Source organism: Mobula birostris, chromosome 8, assembly GCF_030028105.1.
Source record: "Mobula birostris isolate sMobBir1 chromosome 8, sMobBir1.hap1, whole genome shotgun sequence".
Taxonomy (NCBI): domain Eukaryota; kingdom Metazoa; phylum Chordata; class Chondrichthyes; order Myliobatiformes; family Myliobatidae; genus Mobula; species Mobula birostris.
This window is the reverse complement of record NC_092377.1, coordinates 16,115,218-16,130,373: the sequence shown is the minus strand read 5'-3', so window position 1 is coordinate 16,130,373 and position 15,156 is coordinate 16,115,218. Positions and strand designations below refer to the sequence as shown.

At 42.4% G+C, this 15,156-nt stretch overlaps 1 protein-coding gene across 2 annotated transcripts in view; it reads right to left on the bottom strand.

The window, feature by feature from the left end:
- adss2 (adenylosuccinate synthase 2) overlaps positions 1 to 15,156 on the bottom strand; it is a 128,768-nt gene that overhangs the window by 27,345 nt on the left and 86,267 nt on the right. For both annotated transcript variants that reach the window (XM_072264832.1, XM_072264833.1), the window contains exon 7: positions 8,393 to 8,474. In XM_072264832.1, coding sequence (XP_072120933.1) covers positions 8,393 to 8,474 — 82 coding nt within the window. The remainder of the gene's footprint in view (positions 1 to 8,392; positions 8,475 to 15,156) is intronic.

Below are 15,156 nucleotides of genomic sequence, written 5' to 3'. Positions count from 1 at the left end.
AAATCGCAGGCATAGTTTGATGGTTAACACCTCAGGTCCAAAACCAGTGTCTTCAACTTAAATGAGGGCAACTGAATGGTATGAGGGTGGAGTTATTTAAAGTGGTCTGGGTAAAGTTAAAGAGATAGGTTAGTTGCCAAACAGTAATACATATTGAAATGGCTAGCTCATGATATTCAGCAGATATTCATCCCAGCTAGATTCCATGACAAAGAGGAATCATCTGCAGTTTCCAAAGGAGGTCAGGGAAAATGTTAAATCTAGAAGTGGGGCGGACAAAGTAGCAAGGTAACCTAGAGCTCTGAGAATTTTTCGGGCACCAGCAGCGAAAGACGACAAAGATACAATAAAGTTAATTTTGAGATGAGACATGCATGTACAGAGCCTATTAAAAGTATTCACCACCCCCACCCGGAAGTTTTCACATTTGATATTTTAATTAATTTAGATCACTTTGTAGAGATCGGTTTTCACTTCGACACCAAAGAGTCTTTTCCTGCTGATCATGCCAAGAAAGCCGAAGGAAATCCACTGTAATTCAATGTTGTAAAACAATAAAACATGAAAACTTCCAAGGCGGTGAATTCTTTTTATAGGCACTATAATATCAAACCAAACAGTAAGTGGCAAATGGTTAAGCAATACACACAAAATACTGCTGGAAGCAGGTCGTCGGGTGACAGTCAGAGGGAGGAAAGCGAAGGTGAGTAGACAGGTAGTGCAGAGCACCCCTGCAGCCATTCCCCTGAATAATAAGTTTACTGTCCTGGATACTGTTGGCGGGGACGACCGACCAGGTGTGAGCCACGGTAGCAGGGCCTCTGGCACTGACTCTGACTCTGTGGTGCAGAAGGGTGGGACGGAGAAGAGGAGAGCTGTCGTCATTGGAGACTCTATAGTCAGGGGAGCTGACAGGAGGTTTTGTGGACGTGAGAAGGACACCCGCATGGTTTGTTGCCTCCCGGGTGCCAGGGTCCGGGATGTCTCTGACCGGGTGCATGACATCTTGGTATGAGAGGGAAAGCAACCAGAAGTTATGATACATGTTGGGACCAACGACATAGGCAGGAAGAGGGATGAGGTCCTGAAGTGTGAGTTTCGGGAACTAGGCAGAAGGCTGAAGAACAGGACCTCAAGGGTGGCGTTCTCAGGATTACTGCCAGTGCTACGTGACAGTGATGGTAAAAATTGGAGGAGATGGCAGTTGAATGCGTGGCTGAGGAGTTGGTGCAGGGAGCAGAGTTTTAGATTTTTGGATCATTGGGATCTCTTCTGGGGAAGGTGGGACCTGTACAGGTGGGATGGGTTGCACCTGAGCTCGAGGGGGAGCAATATCCTTGCAGTTTAAGTTTACTAGCATGGTTCGGGAGGGTTTAAACTAATTTACAAGGAGGATGGGACCCGGAGCGATAGAGCAGTGAAAGAAGTGTATGGAGAAAAGCCAGATCTAACATATAGAGAGGCTTTGAGGAAAGAGAAGCAGAATAAAGGGTGTAAAGGTAGTAAGGAAGAAGGGCTAAAGTGCGTGTACTTCAATGCAAGGAGCATCAAGGACAAAGGTGATGAACTGAGAGCTTGGGTACATACATGGAATTATGATGTAGTAGCCATTACAGAGACTTGGCTGGCACCAGGCAGGAATGGATTCTCAATTTTCCTGGATTTCAGTGCTTTAAAAGGGATAGAGAGGGGGGAAAAGGGGAGGAGGGGTAGTGTTACTGGTCAGGGATACTATTACAGCTACAGAACGGGTGGGTAATATAGCAGGATCCTCTTTTGAGTCAGTATGGGTGGCAGTCAGGAACAGGAAGGGAGCAGTTACTCTATTGGGGGTATTCTATAGGCCCCCTGGTAGCAGCAGAGATACAGAGGAGCAGATTGGGAGGCAGATTTTGGAAAGGTGCAAAAATAAGAGTTGTTATCATGGGTGACTTTAACTTCCCTAATATTGATTGGCACCTGATTAGTTCCAAAGGTTTAGATGGGGCAGAGTTTGTTAAGTGTGTCCAGGACAGATTTCTGTCACAGTATGTGGACAGGCCGACCAGGGGGAATGCCATACTAGATCTAGTACTAGATAACGAACCGGGTCAGGTCACAGATCTCTCAATGGGTGAGCATCTGGGGGACAGTGACCACCGCTCCCTGGACTTTAGCATTATCGTGGAAAAGGACAGAATCAGAAAGGAGAGGAAAATTTTTAATTGGCGAAGGGCAAATTATGAGGCTATAAGGCTAGAACTTGCGGGTGTGAATTGGAATGATGTTTTAGCAGGGAAATGTACTATGGACACGTGGTTGATGTTTAGAGATCTCTCGCAGGATGTTAGGGATAAATTTGTCCCGGTGAGGAAGATAAAGAATGGTAGGGTGAAGGAACCATGGGTGACAAGTGAGGTGGAAAATCTAGTCAGGTGGAAGAAGGCAGCATACATGAGGTTTAGGAAGCAAGGATCAGATGGGTCTATTGAGGAATATAGGGAAGCAAGAAAGGAGTTTAAGAAGGGGCTGAGAAGAGCAAGAAGGGGGCATGAGAAGGCCTTGGCGAGTACGGTAAAGGAAAACCCCAAGGCATTCTTCAATTATGCGAGGAACAAAAGGATGACAGGAGTGAAGGTAGGACCAATTAGAGATAAAGGTGGGAACATGTGCCTGGAGGCTGTGGAAGTGAGCGAGGTCCTCAGTGAATACTTCTCTTCGGTATTCACCAATGAGAGGGAACTTGATGACGGTGAGGACAATATGAGTGAGGTTGATGTTCTGGAGCATGCTGATATTAAGGGAGAGGAGGTGTTGGAGTTGTTAAAATACATTAGGACAGATAAGTCCCTGGGGCCTGACGGAATATTCCCCAGGCTGCTCCACGAGGTGAGGGAAGAAATTGCTGGGCCTCTGGCTAGGATCTTTATGTCCTCGTTGTCCACGGGAATGGTACCGGAGGATTGGAGGGAGGCGAATGTTGTCCCCTTGTTCAAAAAAGGTAGTAGGGATAGTCCGGGTAATTATAGACCAGTGAGCCTTACGTCTGTGGTGGGAAAGCTGTTGGAAAAGATACTTAGAGATAGGATCTATGGGCACTTAGGGAATCATGGTCTGATCAGGGACAGTCAGTATGGCTTTGTGAAGGGCAGATCATGTCTAACAAGCCTGATAAGAGTTCTTTAAGGAGGTGACCAGGAATATAGATGAGGGTAGTGCAGTGGATGTGATCTACATGGATTTTAGTAAGGCATTTGACAAGGTTCCACACAGTAGGCTTATTCAGAAAGTCAGAAGGCATGGGATCCAGGGAAGTTTGGCCAAGTGGATTCAGAATTGGCTTGCCTGCAGAAGGCAGAGGGTCGTGGTGGAGGGAGTACATTCAGATTGGAGGGTTGTGATTAGTGGTGTCCCACAAGGATCTGTTCTGGGACCTCTGCTTTTCGTGATTTTTATTAACGACCTGAATGTGGGGGTAGAAGGGTGGGTTGGCAAGTTTGCAGATGACACAAAGGTTGGTGGTGTTGTAGATAGTGTAGGGGAATGTCAAAGATTGCAGAGAGACATTGATAGGATGCAGAAGTGGGCTGAGAAGTGGCAGTTGGAGTTCAACCCGGAGAAGTGTGAAGTGGTACACTTTGGAAGGACAAACTCCAAGGCAGAGTACAAAGTAAATGGCAGGATACTTGGTAGTGTGGAGGAGCAGAGGGATCTGGGGGTACATGTCCACAGATCCCTGAAAGTTGCCTCACAGGTAGATAGGGTAGTTAAGAAAGCTTATGGGGTGTTAGCTTTCATAAGTCGAGGGATAGAGTTTAAGAGTCACGGGGTAATGATGCAGCTCTATAAAACTCTGGTTAGGCCACACTTGGAGTACTGTGTCCAGTTCTGGTCGCCTCACTATAGGAAGGATGTGGAAGCATTGGAAAGGATACAGAGGAGATTTACCAGGATGCTGCCTAGTTTAGAGAGTATGGATTATGATTAGAGATTAAGGAAGCTAGGGCTTTACTCTTTGGAGAGGAGGAGGATGAGAGATGACATGATAGAGGTGTACAAGATATTAAGAGGAATAGATAGAGTGGATAGCCAGCGCCTCTTCCCCAGGGCACCACTGCTCAATACAAGAGGACGTGGCTTTAAGGTAAGGGGTGGGAAGTTTCAGGGGAATATCAGAGGAAAGTTTTTTACTCAGAGAGTGGTTGGTGCGTGGAATGCACTGCCTGAGTCAATGGTGGAGGCAGATACACTCGTGAAGTTTAAGAGACTACTAGACAGGTATATGGAGGAATTTAAGGTGGGGGGTTATATGGGAAGCAGGGCTTGAGGGTCGGCACAACATTGTGGGCCAAAGGGCCTGTAATGTGCTGTACTATTCTATGTTCTATGAACTCAGCAAACCGGGCAGCTACTATGGAAAAGAGCACAGTTGACGTTTCAGGCCAAGACCCTTCATCAGGACTGGAAAGGAAGAGCAAGAAGGTGGGGGGAAGGGAGGAAGTAGTACAAGGTAGTAGGTGATAGGTCAAACCTCTGACATTCCTGCCATACTTTCCTCTCAACACTTAAAAATTTTGCCCCCTTGTATTAGCTATTTCTGCCCGGGGGAAAAAACTCCACTCGATCTATGCCACTTATCATCTTGTACAACTCTTGTACAAATCACCTCTCATCCTCTTTCTCTCCGAAGAGAAAAGCCCTTAGCTCCTTCAACCTATCCTCTTACAACATGCTCGCTAATCCAGGTATCATCCTGGTAAATCTCCTCTGCAACCTCTAACGCTTCCACACTCTTCCTATAATGAGGCAACCAGAAATGAACACAATAATCCAAATGTGGTTTAAAATCTCAGATTTCCAGAGAACCAATGTAGTTCAAGGAGAGGGCTGATAGAATATATGGGTCTATAGAATAAAGAGGGATGTAGATCAGTTGAATGTATTCAGTTTCCCCCCAGGGATGGGGAATTAAGAACTATCGGGAGTAGATTTAGGGAGGAGATTTAATAAGAACCCATGGTGCAATATTTTCGCACAAAGGGCGGTACGTATATGGAATGAGCTGCCAAAAGTGGTGGTTGAGGCACTCACGCAAAATGCTGCAGGAACTCAGAAGGTCAGGCAGAAACAGGACTGAAGAAGAATCTTGGCCTACAACTTTGACTGTTTATTTTCCTCCACTAATAGAGTCTGACCTGTTAAGTTCCTCCAGCATTTTGTGTGAGTCGCTCAAGATGTCCAGCATTCACAGAATCCATTGTATCTTGTCGTTGAGACAGGGAAAATTAACAATATTTAAGACACCTGGATTGGTACACAGATAGGAAAGGTTCAGAGGAGGGGTTCCCCAATATTTTTTTGTGCCCTGGACTAATACCATTAAGCAAGGGGTCTGTGGATCCCTGATCAGGAACCCCTGGTTTAGAGGAATATGGGCCATGTAGCGGGAAAATGGGACTGGCTGAGATGTGAATCTTGTTTGGTGTGGACCAGTTTTGTTGAGGAGCATATTTCTATGCTGAATGACAAGCAGTTAAGTTGGCAGATGGGGTTGAACTTTAGAAAGAGGTAAGATTTGTCATAAATCTACAGGGTGTGGGTGAAATTGCATCAGAGTACTGCACACAGTTTTAGTCTCAGCAAGAGCTCTTGAAACAAAATGAAGATTATTCCTCACAGAGTGGAAATAAGTGATAAGGGAACAAAAAATATTGCCCATGCTTCAAAAAGAGATTGGCAGAGCTGGGATCAGTGCAATTTTTTTTATATATAAAGACAGTGCATGTTTTATAGGAGTAGATCAAGTTCAGGCATGTGGAAGGGACTGGCTCAGCTCAAAGAGGCAGAGGAGGCCCCATGACTGCCCCAGCAGAGGAGGGCCACCAACATTAATTTGAAAAACAATTCACATTCACAGATTTGAGCTCAGCTTCAAAAAGGTGCCAGTAAACCCAGCTACATTCTGAGCATCCATATGCATTATAGTTTAGATGCAAAGCTTGGGGAAAAAAACAGTTCGGCAACAAAACAATAAATACTGGTGGAACAAATGTGGATTGTTGAAATTGTCAACTATCAGATCATAAATTGTATTTATGATTCACTTTGTTTCTGAAAGAACTAATGCAATGACAAAATTACATGGCGATATGAGGGACTACAGATGCAAGGATCTAGCACAAAAAAACAAACTGCTGGAGGAGCTCAGTGATCAGGTTTGTGAGGGTGAGGACGGGGGAACAGAGTAATTGATGATTCAGGTGGAGACAACATCTGGATTCTGTGGGAATATAATGAGAGGTGGGGGGAGAATGAGGCAGGAGTCAGCAGGTGATCGGTGGATCAAGGAGAGGTGAAAGTGGGTGACAGACAACCGCAGATAAAGTTTTAAAATAAAAGGATAGGTGGAGTCAAACTGGGGTAGGAGTGAAGGTAGAAACAGCTGCTGGAGGATAATAAAACAGAAATGCAAAGACTACCAGTGCTGGATTCTGATAAGGATGGAAGGTGAAAATGGAAATAATAGTTGGGGAGAGAGAAAAAGCCAAGTGCAACAAATTTTGGGGAGGGGATCTGGAGGGTGAAATATTGGGTGGGTGAGGTATTTTTGCCACTTTGCCAAGACGACAGGTATAGTTAGGGTTCATACACATGCCTTTGGCTACGCCACTGTTATGCACAAAGCAAAAGGACTCCAGAAAAAAAGTTGTTCCTCACACCATCAGGTTCAAGAACAGTTACTACCCCTTAATCATCAGGCTCTTGAACAAAGGGGGAAAGTTACACTGATCTACTGAGATGCTCCCACAACCAATGACCTTATTTTAACAATCCTTTATCTTGTTATTTCACGTTCCTGTTATTTATTGTTATTTATTTATATTTGCATTTGCACAGTTCTATGCTCTACTTGGTCTTTCATTGATCCTGTTATAGTTACTATTCTATAGATTTGCTGAGTATGCCTGCAGGAAAAAGAATCTATGTGGTGACATATATGTTCTCTGTTAATAAAATTTACTTTAAACTTTGAATACGGGCCGGCTGGTGGTGCAACAACATCGGCGCCAGACCTGGGAGTGGAGGTTCCCGGGTTCAAAACTAGTCAGGTCTGCCCCCGAGTAGGCTTTCCAGCTGTGCCGGGTTGAGTGTCAAGAACGCAACTCGACCTCGTAAAACAAAGGGAAAATACTGCGAAAGTGTCTGTGTGAGGAGTGGTGCCACCCAGTCTCTCTCTCTCGCTCAGCGCCTTGTAAAAGCCATGAAAAAGACATTATCATGGACGCACGCACCAACACGCAGACGCACAGACTCGCACGCACGCAGGCACACACCAAAAGAAAACAACTTTGAATACCTTCTGTCAGGTAGATGCAAGTGCTGGTGGAGGGGAGCTTGTTAGATCTTTGTTGCAGAAAGGAGTGGAGGATTTTAAGGTTTTTCTGATAGATGAGGAGGAGTGTATAACAACAGGATATCCATAGTGAATATAATGTGGTGGGGTTAGGGAACTGGAAGTTAACAAAATGGTAAAGAGCAAACAATGTCTGAGATGTAGGTGAGAAGGAAAGGGGAGGCTGGAAAGAAAATACGTACTAGTGCAGTGGGGCATCAGCAGGGAGAAGGGTGAAACCAAGGCTGTCCTGTTTGTACATTCTGAGCAAGAGGTAAAAGCAGGAAGTGTGGGGTTAGGGCAGCATCAGGTTAAAGTGTAAAGAAGGAAAATTTCCTGATGTAATGAGATCTGTGACAGTGAGGGAGGCAACAGCCTGATGTTTGTTGATGGGGTCATGGTCCAGGTGTAGGTATGAAGAACCACAACATGGCCTCCGTAAGGTAAGAGTCAGACCAACAGACTACAATGAAACTACCTTTGTCAGTGAGTTCAATAACTTGGTTGGGATTGGTGCATACACAATAGTAAGATCCCAGCAAGTTTTGAAGATGATCTTTCATTTACATTTTTATGTTTGCTGTATTGCAGACAAGCTTAAAATTGGAAATTAAAATTAAGTTACATTCCAAAATATTAGCTTGCAAATTGCAAGTCCAAGCATTTCTGAACAGCTGAGGGAAAAAAATGTGCATGTTAGTTTGTAGGCCTCCCATCATTCCCATTCCGATGTCTGGTGCAGTTTAATGTCATTACTTTAACAGCCCCACTAATCAACCCAGGAGCAACCATTCATATTGTTGCCCAACAAGGACCTGTCAGAGAGTGTGGGGAAGAAAGCAACTTCCAAGCTTTCCTCATCTGCACTAAACATTTTCATGAGATTTACAATGTCTTCTTTCATTTCTGGTTAAGTCTTTTTTTTTAAATTCTGGTTAAGGATCAACCATTGCTCTTGGGAATTGCCAATGACAGCAATAAAGACACAAAAAAATATAGATAAAGCCAAGATCAGCTTACCTTGAGTTTCTCTAGTTCTCCATCTATGTCAACATCCAGTGTAGGGTACATTGACATGTGCTGATTTGCCAAAACTTTAAACCTGAGGAAAATAAGAAACTTTATTTAGCATTAAAAATACTAAATAATACAATCCAATTAATTAATTAAACCGAAGCCTTTAGCTGTAGAATCCACAAAACAAATGGTTTTAACCCAGATTAACATGATCTACAAATAATTAACATTTTGTGACTAGACAAAGAAAGCCCTCATTGCTGGACTGCATATATTTAATCCCTGAATTTTTTTTTATGGGATGGGAAAAGAGAGACTCTACAATTGTTCAGTGCAGATTTAGAGAACTCAGAAATTCTGGGCAGCTTTTAAACTAAACATTTAAAGGAATAGAAAAAAAACAAGGAACTTTTAGGAAGACAAAATGGATACTCCATCTCATGGTTTTCCACTAAAGTCAATTAAAAATAAATCTGGTCGTCCTATTGGTCAAAAGCACTTCTACATGATGAGGAAGCAAAGGTATTGCATTTTAAGAAACATTAAGAGGTAAAGGTATTTGCATTTTTCCCCCAGAGCAGAAATGGCTAATAAGAGAGAGTTTAATTTTAAGGTTATTTAGAGGAAAGTATAGGGGGATACCAGAGGTAATTTTTTTTAAAAGCAGAAAGTGCTGAATGGTGGTACATGCTGGCAGGAGTGGTGGTACAGCCAGATACATTATAGATATTTAAGAGACTTTTACATTGGCACACAGCCCTCCATTTTTCTATCATCTTTGTAGGAGGGAAGATCTTAAAGTAGGTTAAAAAGTCAGCACAACATCCTGGGCTGAGGGCTACTACTGTGCTGTACTGTTCTATGTTCTCTATAAGTAAAGCTGTCATGTAACATAAACTTCATATTCACAGCAGTGTTGTGCAGTCAGGACACATGGATAGAGCACTCGGGTTTATAGATGACTGGTGCAAGAGTAATTTTTCGATATACATGAATGACTTGAGTTGACAATGACTTGGAGCTCAGCCTCCACAGGCATGGTCTGTATGCTGCAGCTAAATGACTGAATGACCCTGGTCTGGTGGGGGGGAAGGTGTACCTGATTATCCTGCAATTAATACAAAACTTTTCTGTTTGGCTGGAAACTTTAGTAGTTTTTGAATTGAGCTTTCCTCTCAGAACTTGGTCCTACTGCTCAGAGTCTGAGCGTGTATGTATGATGCAGTTCTTGGGTTGAAGATTAGTTATTAAAATTAATGGTGAAATGCTCAACCAGTTATATATTGGGGCAGCATGGTTACGTAGCCACTAGCATAACGTTACTATAGTGCCAGCAACCCAGGTTCAATTCCAGCACTCTCTCTATGAAGTCTGTATGCTCTCATTTCCTCCCATATTCCAAAGATGTCTAGGTTAGTTATGCAAATCAACAGTTGTCTCAATTTTCACATCTGAACATTATGCTGCAATTAATAAACTAGAAGCTTTCAATACGCTTAGATTAACCATCAGTATTTAAACTCACTCCACCAGTTGGGCAAAAAGAACAAACTAAAGCACGAATACCTGAAATAAAAGATACGACTGTCAAGTTTAACAAATTTAAACAAATTTCTCCACTAAAGCTATTTTCCATATTAAATGGGAGTGAGGGCATGATTTATGGAGCAAAGTACCAGATATAGTTTGCATTCAGAGTTCCCCAAAGATGTAAACTGAAGCAGTAGTTACTCAGTGCAATCTGGCAGGAAACCAAGATCCTCAGTCAGAAAATAACAATAGGCATAGAAATACAAAATCTGCTTTACAAAACCTGTGTAACTCCTTTGTGAACTGTCATTAAATGATGATGTTTACAGTTTTATCACAGGGCTCTGTTGAGGTCACTAGATAAAGATCGATAAAAACAACCCATGAGTGCTGAGCCCAATGCTGTACACTCTGCTCAGTTGTGACTGCATAGCCAAACACCTGAGCAATCACATCGGCAAGCTTGCCGATGACACAACAGTGGTGAGGCTCATCGCCAACAATGTGAACAGAAAGGAAGTGGAAGAGCTCATGGCTTGCTGCCAGGCAAATAACCTCTTCCTTAATGTCAGCAAGACAAAGGAGATGGTTATTGATGGCAGGAGAACTCGCTCCACTCACAACTCCCCTCCTTACATCAGAGACACAGCAGTGGAAACTACAAGCTGTTTCAAACTCCTGAAAGTCCACATCACACACAACCTCTCATGATCCCAGAACACAGCATACACAGTCAAGAAAGCTCACCAATATCTTCACATTCTGAGGCTGAAGAGAGCTGGACTTGGCACACCCATACTTCTGTCATTCTACAAGCTGCATCACTGCTCGGTACAGAAACCACACTGCGACAGACAGGGTGGCTCTACAACGGGCAGTCAAAACTGTCCAGTGCATCATTGGCATCCGCCATTCTGTCATCAATGACTTGTATACAGGAAGGTGCAAGGAAAAGACCAGTAACATCATGAAGGATCCCACATACCCTGTTCATGGACTGTTTGTCCCCCTCCATCAGGGAGAAGGCTACACAACATTCTCGTCAGGTCCACCAGACTCAAGAACAATTACAAACCCCATTTCCAGAAAAGTTGGGATAATTTCCAAAATGCAATAAAAACAAAAATTTGTGATATGTTAATTCACGTGACCCTTTATTTAACTGACAAAAGTACAAAGAAAAGATTTTCAATAGTTTTACTGATCAACTTAATTGTATTTTGTAAACATACACAAATTTAGAATTTGATGGCTACAACACACTCAACAAAAGTTGGGACAGAGGCATGTTTACCATTGTGTTACATCACCTTTCCTTTCAATAACACTTTTTATGGAGACATATTATGATCACCTGCACCTAACAAGTGACTATAGCGGCAGAGCAGGTTCTGACACTCCTTTCAATGTTCTGCTGGTAGTTAAAGACATTTTAACCATTTTTAATTATATCCATGAGTGATATTTTCAAAACAGAATCAAGGCTTATTATCAACACACGACATATTCTGCAGATGATGGATATTTTGAACAACACGCACATACAATGCTGGAGGAAATTAGCAGATCAGGCATCATCAGCCAGAGGGTGGTGAATCTGTGGAATTTGTTGCCACGGGTAACAGTGGAGGTCAAGTCATTGGGTGTATTTAAGGCAGAGATTGATAGGTATCTGAATAGCCAGGGCATCAAAGGTGAGAAGGCGGGGGAATGGGTCTAAATGGGAGAATGGATCAGCTCATGATAACATGGCGGAGCAGACTTGATGGGTCGAATGGCCGACCTCTGCTCCTTTGTCTTATGGCCTTATCATGTATGCTGGGAAACAAATAGTCAACATATTGGTCTTTGGGTTGCTAACTGTTGATTTTCCTCCACAGATACTCCTGACCAGCCGAATTCCTCCAGCATTGTGTGTGTTGCTCAGGTTTATTATCACTGCCTTATATGACATGAAATGTGTTACTTTGCTGCAGAACATAGTGCAATTTGAGAAGATAACATCGGTAGGGCAAGATCAAAATCATTTGCAAAATACCCAAATTGTGAAAAGCTGCTTTAATAGCACCTAGAATCACTTGCAAACATCGGTCAAAGCAGAATTAGATCCCAAAATTTGTCACTACTTTAGGAGAGCTGATGGCTGAAAACAAAAAGCTGGAAACATCAAAGGGTTGGTATCCAGAAAAGGTATTTAATTGAACATGAAAGTAACCAGGTGAATGTTTTCCTGATTATGTGATAAACAATGTTGACCATTCAGATAAAAAACTAAAAAATTGATTACCACAAATATAAATCAAGAAATTCACACATAATTGAAATGACAGTCTTGCTGATCCATAGAAGTAACCTGTATAGTGCTCCTGCAGAAGGTAATAGATTGAGTGGTGGAAGGAGGAAGATCTCTGTTTCACTGGTCTTCAATTTTCTCCATTTATATTTACACAAACAAACATGGACAGTTAAAAAAAGTTATAACAGAAATTATGGGGTTAAAGGCCTGGGAACCAAATGTCTCAAAATAAATTCAAGAGACAAGGGTTAACAGGATAAAGTTACATTACTTGGAAGAATATTAATTTAGGTGTCTTCCAAATTCAGAAGAATGTTGCCGGGCCTGTGGGATTGAGTTATAAGGAGAGACTGTTTAGACTGGGAATGTTTTCCATAGACCGTAGGAGGCTGAGGTTTGACCTTACTAAGGTTTATAAAATCAAGACGGGCACAGATATGATTAATTGTCAGTCATTTTTCCCAGGGCATGCAAGTCTAAAAATAGAAGAGAGTATGTTTAAAGTGACAGGGAACATGAGATGCAATTTCCAACACCGCCCCCTCCCCAACAGATGGTGGTGGGTGTAATGAATGAGCTGCCAGTGGTGGTAGAGGTGGATAGAATTACAATGTTTAAAAACATACAGACAGGTGTAAATATATGAAGGGTTCAGAAGTATATGGGCCAAATGCTTGCAAATGACACTTGCTCATAAAATGTGCAGGTTGGCCTGTTTCTGTGCTGACTCTATGAATGGACCTATTTATATCCAATTTCTTTCAAAGGTGACTTCAATTATAAAAGTCACGGCAGAAATGCCAGAAACAACCATCAGGTCAGACTATATCTTTGAAGTAAAACATTTGCAAGAGTTCCTGCACAAATTTGAAAAACAAAACTGGTATTGGTTCAAAGACAGGTTTTGCCAAAATTAATACAGGTCGACCTTCACTAATCCGGCACCATTGGGATCTGAGGAGTGCCGAATTAGGGAAAATGCCTAACTACAGAAGGATCACATTAAGCAATAGCTAACCCCCTCTTCATACCTTTAAAATACTTTATACTTTATTGTCGCTAAACAATTGATTCTAGAACGTCCAATCATCACAGCGATATTTGATTCTGCGCTTCCCGCTCCCTGGATTACAAATCGATAGTAAATATTAAAAATTCAAATTATACATCTTAAATAGAAAACAGAAAAATGGGAAGTAAAGTAGTGCAAAAAAAAAAATGAGAGGCAGGTCCGGATATTTGGAGGGTACGGCCCAGATCCGGGTCAGGATCTATTCAGCAGTCTTATCACAGCTGGAAGGAAGCTGTTCCCAAATCTGGCTGTATGAGTCTTCAAGCTCCTGAGCCTTCTCCCAGAGGGAAGAGGGACGAAAAGTGTGTTGGCTGGGTGGGTCGTGTCCTTGTTTATCCTGGCAGCACTGCTATGACAGCGTGTGGTGTAAGGTGAGTCCAAGGATGGAAGATTGGTTTGTGTGATGTGCTGCGCCATGTTCACAATCTTCTGCAGCTTCTTTCGGTCTTGGACAGGACAACTTCCATACCAGGTTGTGATGCACCCTAGAAGAATGTTTTCTACGGTGCATCTATAAAAATTAGTGAGGGTTTTAGGGGACAGGCCAAATTTCTTTAGTTTTCTCAGGAAGTAAAGGCACTGGTGGACCTTCTTGGCAGTGAACTCTGCTTGGTTGGACCAAGTCAGGTCATTTCTATGTAAAATATCATGTTTGTATTTGTATGTCAAATATCATGTAAATCAGCAGCAAGTGAAATTTTAATAAAGTAATATACTGTACAGGCACAGATAAAATAAAGGGTACAGGTAAATGTACAGAAATTAACTTATACAGAAAAGTTGAGCACTTCCGCTTCTAAAGTGAGACGTTTAATATACCTTCAAGCAAAGTTACATATCTGCAAGTGTGGGGTTGTCAGGATCATCAACATCTTCATCTTGAAAAATGAGTGAAGCCTCAGGAACTGGTGCTGAAACTGGCACAACAGTTTTTTCAAAAACTGTTGATGGTGGCAGCACATCTGGGTGAGCAGAAGTTGATGGCACTGGATTTTGAAGTGTTAGCTCCCCTGTTGCACTTTTTCTAGCAATCTTTTGAACATATCTTCCAAGGTAAGCTGTTCCATATATTTTGGTCTCTCTCTGATTAGCTTATCCTGTAGCATATAAACACTCATTATTTCTTGCTCAATTATAAAACATCGTTAGTCTAATCCTTTCAGCAATTCACCTGTCAACTTAATTAGCCTGTCAATGGAAAGTCTCTCTGCTAGCAAAGCCACATGATCTCTCGATGCCTTATACCCTGTTGGCAATTCTGCATCTGCTGCTGTTAGTGTTCTTCTTGGTGTACATCTCCAATACAAAGCAGTCTCATCAGCATTGTACACCTGCTCAGGGCTTAATTTTTCATCGGAGACTAACTTGGCGAACTCGTCAACAAACTCTGCTGCTGCTTCCTTGTCTGCTGAACATTTTTCACCACACACTGCACGGAACTGTAAGCCGTGACGCTGTTTGAACCGATGAAGCCAGCCTTCACTATAGTCACACTCATAATCTAGTCCTAGATCTTCATGAAACATTTTTGCCTGTTCCTTCACCATATCTCCAGTTCGTTCAACACCTTCACTTACACGAAGATTAAACCATGTTATCAACACTTTATCTCTTCTTATATCAACTGTACCTCTTCCTAGAGATGTTGCCTGGCCTGCTGCGTTCACCAGCAACTTTGATGTGTGTTGCTTGAATTTCCAGCATCTGCAGAACTCCTGTTGTTTATCAGCACTTTATCTAGTTCCAAACTTCTTCCGTCTTTCATTGTTTTTCTCATGCACATGTTTCTTTCAGCCACTATCAGCAAAAAAATGTAGCAGTTTTTCTTTGTTTCTTTATGTCGTACACTGTGGAAGACCCAATGTTGTA